Source organism: Trichechus manatus, unplaced genomic scaffold (assembly GCF_000243295.1).
Source record: "Trichechus manatus latirostris isolate Lorelei unplaced genomic scaffold, TriManLat1.0 scaffold00002, whole genome shotgun sequence".
NCBI classification, from domain to species: Eukaryota; Metazoa; Chordata; class Mammalia; order Sirenia; family Trichechidae; genus Trichechus; species Trichechus manatus.
Genome location: NW_004443938.1, coordinates 26,342,453 through 26,351,471, shown reverse-complemented (window position 1 = coordinate 26,351,471; position 9,019 = coordinate 26,342,453). Strand labels below are relative to the sequence as shown.

Here is a 9,019-nt window from a genome sequence, read left to right as displayed (position 1 = left end):
AAAAAAAAAAAAAAAAAAAAAATTCTGAACACAAAATGTCAGTTTTGAAATGTTCTAAGGTAACAAAAAACCTCAAGATGTATTTCTATACCTCCATTAATACATCTCAAGATGTATTCAAAGACTACATGTCAAATAAATTTATAAATAATGAGTTTATAGAATGTTATCAACTACAGATGCAATAAAATACTTGCAAAAATTCTGCGAAAGGCTATAGTGTTTGCAAATTATTTTTAGAGCAACAAATCATACTTGGTTAGTTTCTACTTGTTTCCTTTTTATATTACCCAATAATTCTTTCCAAAACACTAATTAGGAATCAAATATTATAGGCAATCTTATTTTCCAGAATAATTTCCTTACATCTAAGGATTTCTCTTTCTCTTTTTGCATTTGTAAAGCGGAAAAGTGAAGCATTTCAGAACACGTTTCTCACTCAAATATCCCAATACACTCAACTTGGAGCACCTCAGTTTTCTCATGCATAAAATGGAAATTAGAAAGGTCTTATCTTTTGATCTTTTAAATAAAAGGCAAAGTAATTGCATAAAAGGTCACTTCAAAAAGAAATCATCCTTTGTCTTCCCTTATTTTATTTGGAAAGCACTTCACTTTTAGTGCTCGAACTGGTTTTGGGGTTTTCTTTTTTGTTTTTTAATCAGATTATTTTAAACATAATGGAACAAGCAACCATTGATTTTTAAGGCATTACTAATATTCCCTTTTTTTTTCTAGGCTTCATGAACATGTTAAATAAGGACTATTTACAGCAACATTTAGATAACCAGGCAAACACAAAACAGAGACTTTCCATCAAAAGCCTTTTTGTCTAGCCTTTTGGGAGAATGAAGGCCAATTGCTTTTTTTCTACTGCACCTCAGAATACCCACTTCCATAGCTTCCAATCACATCAGCTCCCATGTGCTGTGCCATGCATGAGGCAAACATATTTCTTAATGTTTGCATAACTATTCCTTAGCAAATAAAAAAAATTAACAAATCCTGTCTTTCTGAGATGCAAAACATGATTTTTTTTTTTTTTTTTTGCTTTCAAACTCCTAAAACTACAGTCAAACTTCCATAGGTAAAATTTATCAACACAGTAATATAAACTACCATATCTTTAAGGGATATGGAAGTTTTGTTGAAAACTCCATTATCTTCAACATTATTGGATTAAGATCCCAATATCCAATGGTAAGGGACAGTTAAAAATAGCAACACTGATGGGATACACAGGTCAGGGTCAAAGACCAAAAGGAAAAAAATCCCATACAACTATCGATAACACCTCTATTGATAGGATTGAAAGGATTCCTACAAATATATTTACAGGATTTAACCTAGTATTCTTCTACTTCTACTCTTTGCTTATCTTAGAAATCTAACATGTTCACGTGACTCCACAACCACTGGACAAGATGATTATGCTAAAATATTAGTGCTAATGAACTAAAACTTGCACTGCAGTTTACCTTGAACAGAAGAAACACTAGTGAAATACTAGTAATGGTAAATTTTAAATACTAGTTAAAATAAAAATTTCTAACCACCATAGTACCCAATTTATTTTGCCATATGGGTGTAAGACTGAGACCACTAGCATATATCATCTTATTTTAACCATTAATACCTTAGCGTCACACTTAATTTGGATTTCACATGTGTGTATATACACATGCATGTATATACACATGCGTGTACACATTCGAATAACACATCATTCAGGAGCGTAGCTGGGGTGTTCCAGGCTTTCCTCTAAGTTCTCACACTTTACCACACATCTGAATCACCTGGAGGCCTTACTAAAGGAGGTTGCTGGTTCCCATACCAGAGTTTCTGAATCAGTAAGTCTGGGAAGGGGTCCAAGAATTTACATTTCTAACTAATTCCCAGCAACACTGAGTCTTCTGGACCAGGGACCACACTTTCAAAACCATACTGTAAGTGATCCGTGAGTCTCAAAAGCCAGTTAGAAAGAGAGAGACCCAACAGACATTAAGCTAACAGGCAGCCCTGAGGAAGGAAGCAAAGGATAAAAGTGAATTTAGAATTTCCTTCCATCCTGATGCTTGGCCTTTATCTTGCTGGTTAGCAAAGACTAAGAAATCCACAAAGACTTCTCGAATGACAAACTACTTGACAGACATACAAACCTTTTCATGCTTAAAAGGCTGGACAGATTGTTCCCATTACAAGTCTTAGAAACCCAATCATGCCAGAAGCTCTTCAGCCTTTCAATGCCCCTAGGTGGGACCACTTTCAAGATGACACAGAGGGGGCAGAGAAACCTAATGAGTTTTCAATATTTAAAAAAAGTATGTTCAATGCTCACCAGTAAAACGTGGGCAAGCAATGGTAGTCAATCAACAAGCAACTCCTATAGCAGGCAGAAAAGCCACACTAAAGAAACAAGATGACTGTGGTTGGAATTTGTCCAACAAGTACTAAAATTTTATTTAAATGAAAGTTCTGATTTTTAAGTTACTGAGCCATATAATGGGAAAACATTAATTTTATTAGAATTTGAACAAATGTTGCACAAAGAAAACATTTTAACAAATTAACAAAATAATACAGTGGCATAACAAACAAAAGAGAGAACAGCCAAAGATGTGTAAAAGAAATATAATAAGGTGAAAAAATGTTAAATATCTCATGATCCAGTGTGGAAACAAGAAGTCTAAACATAAAAATCATGGATTTAAAAATGCACAACCATAAAAAAAAAAAAAAAACAAGTTACTGCTTGTGCTATCCTAACCAGAGACACACTATTCAGCAAACTTTTAAAAGGCAGAGTTATATTTTACAGTATTTGATATCTTATTTCTGGCTTTTTCATCAAGAGAAACTTTATGCAATTTAATCTTACACTTGAAAAAACACACTTTAAGGGAAATAAGTGTTTAACAGTTCCACTAATTAAAAAGGTGAGGCAAAAAAAATGGCAATTAGTCTTTAATGCTATGTTTTTCAGCTGTACTAAGGACTTGATCCAACCAAACCAAGTCCTAAGTAGATGAAAATTTTTCTCTACTGTCCAAGGAAGGCATCTGCTAGACTGATCACCATATATGAGAATCAAGAACCTAGTAACGACACAGCACCCTCAGGGACAAATGTAGGAAGAGAAGACACAATAGAGTTTTGATTATTTCTAACAAGGTAACTTGCCACCATTGCAGACTTCCAAATGCCAGAAGTTACCTAAAACAAATTATTTAAGTGTATTTCCCCTTCTTTGCAATTTAATTCTGAATACTGATGCACTCATTTTTTTCAACTGAGCACATCAGGTTGATAAAGAGTATAAATCAATTTGAAAGCTATAATAAAATACTTCAAGAATAGATATTTGAATATTTTTCTATTATGCCTTTATCTTTATACAAAGATGCAATTCTTAGTTTTTGTTAATCTATGGGAAATTAACTTGGAAATGTTTTAAAGAGATTGCCAGTCAAGATAGGTTTCTGCATTTCATGACTGTCTTCTTACAAAGATGATACCGAATTTCACATTTTTAAATGTCTTAAAACAAGTTTTATTTTTTTAATTAATATCAAAGGAAAATTTTTTAAAAGCTTATGAAAAAAAATTAAGCCCTTTTCATTCTGAATATTTGAAATGTATTCACACAATATGCCCAACTCAAACTTAAAATGAGGTATACTTACTTTTCTCCAAATACCAAATACCTAGCAAATACATAATACCATAAAGTTTCAAATTACAGTAAATTCACAGGCTTTTTCTTTGTTTTTGCATTAACCTGACACATACCACGTTGCCACGAGTCTTTAGACGTGGCATCTAACAAAAAAGAAAGCTGCATATGGGCACTCTTGGTATGAGAATTATTAACACATAAGATGAATACATCCTTGTGGATTATTTTTAAAACATGATAAATGGCATTACCAAATATTAGTCATGATTTTAAATATTATTTAAATATATACTAGAGATCATCTACGTACCAACAACTGCATAAGGGGAGCACTGGAAATAAAACCTTTATAGTGATCTTATAGGAGTGCTTAAAGCATTTAAATTTTTTTTATCTTAAAAACCTATGCTGTGAAAATTTATATCAAAGGTTCACTTTTTTAATGCATGGGTTACAACCTACAGAAAACATAAGGAATAAAATGTTTGGTCAGGATCCTGTTAGTTAAAGAAGCCAAAAATTTAAGAACCAAAATATGCACACCATGAAAAATATTAACTCCAAAAATTATATAGCTAAAAATTAAATCACCCTGTCCAGCAAGTTCCAAAAATTTCACACATTTCAAACATTAAGGCAACTTTTTCCCAACTAAACTACTTATTTTACAAAAATATATGTCACTTCAAAACATTATGTACACCATGACAATAGTTTTAGCTAGTTGTAGCCTTTAATACATTAATAAAGTGTCACATATTACAAAGAAATTATACTAGATGTTTGCATGTCTGTGGAGGTGGAGTTACAGTTTCTAAAGTACAGGTTTCAAAACTGAGCGTAGTGAACGTCCTTCCTTAGTGAGTTCCCGTGTCACACACATACAAGGCAGTGGGATTGCTTCCTCCCGCTTCTCTACAATATTGTAACTGCATCTCTTCAAGTGGTCAGCCATGCTTAGGATGTCAGCAAACTTCCATTCATTAACAGAACAAAATGCAGTACTGAATCGCCATACCTAGAAGAAAATTCTACTTCAGATTTAAACAAGTCAATTTACAAAGAAGCAACACGCACTTCTTGCTCTAGCTACACACATTTCCACTGTTGAGAAACACATAGTTTCAAGCAGTTAGCTACAAAATTGAAAAATAGTAAATCCGTTTGGATACAAATTTGTTTATCAAATATTTATAATAGATAAATCACTTCTAAGACATTATGACTTCAACAAATGTAACCAATAAGACAAAACCCAACATTAAAAATCATATTCAACCTGATTTATTAAAAACTTTCACTAAAACAAAATTTTAAAAAATCACAACCTCATGAATTGAGAACCACTTCCTATAAGCTAATATAGACTGCACACTATTCTTTCAGCCTATCCAATTGGCTATATAGAATTATTCACTGTATGGAGATACCGACAAAACAAGAGTTTTTTTTTTCTCCAGGTTTTTCTCCCATTCCTATTATATTAAAGTGTACTAAAAAATACCCTAGAATACTGTGCTAAGGTAACTTATCTTCCTACTATTTACAAGTAGTACAGGTACTTGGTAGAGATTAACAATACAAGTGCTTCGATTTGTTCAAAAAGTTTCTGAAAATTAATACAGAAAGAGCTTTTGTAGAATGAATCCTGTTTTAGTCCTTATTATTATAAAATATGCTTCTAGGCAAAATACTCACCTGGCTATCCCTGTTCATACATCTGCTGGTAAAAATACGGGCTATTTCCCCTTTTGCCCAGTCAGCACCTCCAGACTCTGAAGCCCTATCATCTTATTAGTCTAGCTGACTTCTTTTTTTAATTTTCATTTATTAAATGATGCCAATTATAGCTGTGTAAGGTAGGCTGACGAAAAACCAAACCAGCTGTTGTCGAGTCGATTTTGACTCATAGTGACCCTATGACACAGGAGAACTGCCCCAGAGGGTTTCCTAGGCTGTAAATCCTTACGGAAGCAGACTGTCGCATCTTTCTTTGGCAGAGTGGCCGCTGGGTTCCAACAGTCAACCTTTCAGTTAGCAGTCGAGTGCTAAACAGTGCACCACCAGGGTTCCTTGTAAGGTAGACAGTGGGGTGCATTTTGGAATTTTGGACTATAAACGGAAATGTTGAATGCTCTATTCCATCCATTTATACATTCATTCAAGAAATATTTACAGAGGTGGGGCCAAGACGGTGGAGTAGTCAGACACTTCCTGTGGCCCCTCTTACAACAAAGACCCGAAAAAACAAGTGAATCAATTATATATGACAATCTAGGGGCCCTGAACATCAAAGGCAAAGTTAAGGAATTGGACTGAGTGGCGGGGGAGGGAGAGACCATTTGCAAGCAGTGAGAGTTGCCAGACCTGACCTGGCAGGAGCTGACACCCTTCAGGCCAGACAGGCTGGCATGCACGGTGAGGCAAGCAGTGGCACTAGGGAGGCGTTTTCCACATTGGGAGAGATTGATTGGCTGAGTCTACTCGCCTCCAGAACCAGTGAAAGTGGTGCTCAATTCGCAAAAGATAAGTACATGCCTCTGACCTACTGTCTGGATCAAAAAACATCCTATTTGGGAAAACCCTCTCTCCCATTTACATGCCCCCTCAACGCTCTGCACCAGGTCCCAGGACAGCTTCAGCAACTGCCGAGTGCCCTGGGCCAGAAATGGGACCCATCACGTGCCCTGAGCCATTCTCTCGGCCTTGAAGAGGGAACAAATTAACAAACAGGAAAAAATAATTTGCCGGCTCCCCTAAGCCAGGAACTTACAGTAGGCACAGCTCCTTTGCCTGGGCACAGGCATAAGGGGTCCACGGACTTTGAATGCCTTTCACCCCTACATAGATCTGTGTGGGACCATTTCAATAGTGTACGCCCTCTTTACCACAGTACATCAGGATATATACCTGAAGGCTAACTTCAACTGTATCAGCTATATGCCGAAGTGGCAGGTTTGTGATATTTGCCACTGCTCTGTCCATTAGGCAGGGTCCTCACCTACCCACATCAGGGGCCTAAGGACTGGTGGCTCCACTCACTCCACCTAGCCACCTGTGACAGGGGTCCAAGAATAAGTGGTGCCTCCCAGTCCTTACAGCCAAGAGTGTTGGGTGCTCATAGTCTGGCTGCAAAACCCACCCACCTATGGGCTCTAGGCAACAGGGACATGCTTTCCTCTCAGACCCTCAGGGGCAGCCATCAGCACCCTGCCTTGCTCAGCATGTGACCCCCTACTGCAGCCAGGTACCTGTGCCTACACCAATCACCTGTTCCTGTCTAGGACTGTAGGTGAGGGCCTGCACCACACACTTGGTGATCAACTACCTGGACACTTGAGCTGAGACCATACAAGAAAAATAAACAGACTCCTGGGCTCACACACCTAGTAACAGATCTAACCACCTGGTGACAGGATGTTAGAGCTTCAGAGGCACCAATAATCAAACTAGCTCACATGAGCAGCCTGAATGGGCATATCAAAACAAGAAGCTAGGACATAGTAAGTAAACATAAAATAAATAAATACAATAACTTATTGATGGCTCAGAGACAACAGTCAATATCAAATCCCATAAAGAGGCAGACCATGATGGCTTCAGCAAGCACCCAAAACAAAGAATCAAGAAATTTTCCAGAGGAAAAGAATTTCCTAGAATTACAGGAGGTAGAATACAAAAGATTAATATACATAACTCTTTAAGCGATCAGGAAGAAGATCAGGCAAAATGCAGAACAACCTAAGGAACATACAGACAAAGCAATAGAGGAACTTAAGATTAGAGAAGAGCACAATGACAAATTTAACAGGCTGCAAGAATCCATAGAGAGACAGCAATCAGAAATCCAGATTAACAACAAAATTTCAGACTTAGACAATTCAATAGAAAGTCACAGAAGCAGAACTGAGGCAATGGAAGTGAGAATTAGTGAGACTGAAGATAAAGCACTGGACACCAACTTACTTGGGGAAAAATCAGATTAAAGAATTTTTAAAAATAAAAAAACCCTAAGAATTATGTGTGACTATCAAGAGGAATAATCTATGAGTGACTCGAGTACCAGAATGGGGCAGATAACTGTAGAAAATACAGAGAGAATGGTTGAAGATTTGTTGGCAGAAAACTTCCCTGAAATTGTGAAAGATGAGAAAATACCTATCCAATACGCTCATTGAACCCCACAAAAGGTAGATCCCAAAATAGTCACCAAGACATATTATAATCAAACTTGCCAACACCAAAGACAGACAGAGAATTTAAAGAGCCGCTAAGGAAAAATGAAAAGTCATCTACAAAGGACAGTCAACAAGACTAAGCTCGAACTACTCAGCAGAAACCATGCAGGCAGGAAGGCAATGGGATGACATATAAAGCCTTGAGGAAAAAAAACTGTCAGCCAAGAATTAAATATCCAGCAAAACTGTTTCTCAAATATGATGGTGAAATTAGGGCCTGCCTAGATTAACAGAAGTGTAGGGAATTTGCAAAAACCAAACCAAAATTAGAAGAAATACTAAAGGAAGTCCTCTGGTTAGAAAATCAGTAACATCAGATAAGAACTCAAGACTAGAACACAGGACAGAGCAACCAGACATCAACCCAGATAGGGAAGTCACAAAAATAATTCAAAGCTAAAACACTGAAAACAGGGAAACAGATGTCAATATGTAAAAGATGACAACATTAAAACAAAACAGAGGGACTTAAAAAATGCAGACATAGATTTTGCACATGTAGAAGAAGTCAATGCAATATGAAGAAATAAAAGACTCGTATAAACTTAGAAAAATACGGGCAAATATTAACGTAACCACAAAAGAAACTAACAATTCTACAAGTCAAAATAAAAAACTAGAAAAATGTAGAGGCTCAGCAAACACAAAATCAACAACAATGAAAAAGATGAAAAGAAAATACAGAAATAAAAATGACTCAGCACAGAAAATTAAGTGGAAGAAAGAAACTGTGAACACACAAAAAAAGACATCAAAATGACAGCACTAAACTCACACCTATCAATAATTACGCTGAATGTAAATGGAGTAAATGCACCAGTAAAGAGACAGACAGTGGCAGACTGGATAAAAAAGCATGACCGTCTGTATGCTGCCTACAAGAGACAAACCTTAAAGACACAAACAAACTAAAACTCAAGGGATGGAAAAAATATATCAAGCAAACAACACTCAAAAAAGAGCAGGAGTGGCAATGTTAATCTCTGACAAAATAGACTTTAAAGTAAAATCCACCACAAAAGATAAGGAAGGACACTATATAATGATTCAAGGGTCAATACACCAGGAGGACATAACTATAATAAATATTTATACACCCAATGAT

The 9,019-nt window shown here is 36.3% G+C and overlaps 1 protein-coding gene across 2 annotated transcripts in view; it reads right to left on the bottom strand.

The window, feature by feature from the left end:
- Positions 1 to 2,435: 2,435 nt before the first annotated feature.
- The window catches only part of FBXO30 (F-box protein 30), a 28,128-nt gene continuing 21,544 nt past the window's right edge, over positions 2,436 to 9,019 (bottom strand). For both annotated transcript variants that reach the window (XM_023729306.1, XM_004368850.2), the window contains exon 3: positions 2,436 to 4,694. In XM_023729306.1, the coding sequence (XP_023585074.1) occupies positions 4,491 to 4,694 (204 nt within the window). In that variant the 3' untranslated portion in view covers positions 2,436 to 4,490. The remainder of the gene's footprint in view (positions 4,695 to 9,019) is intronic.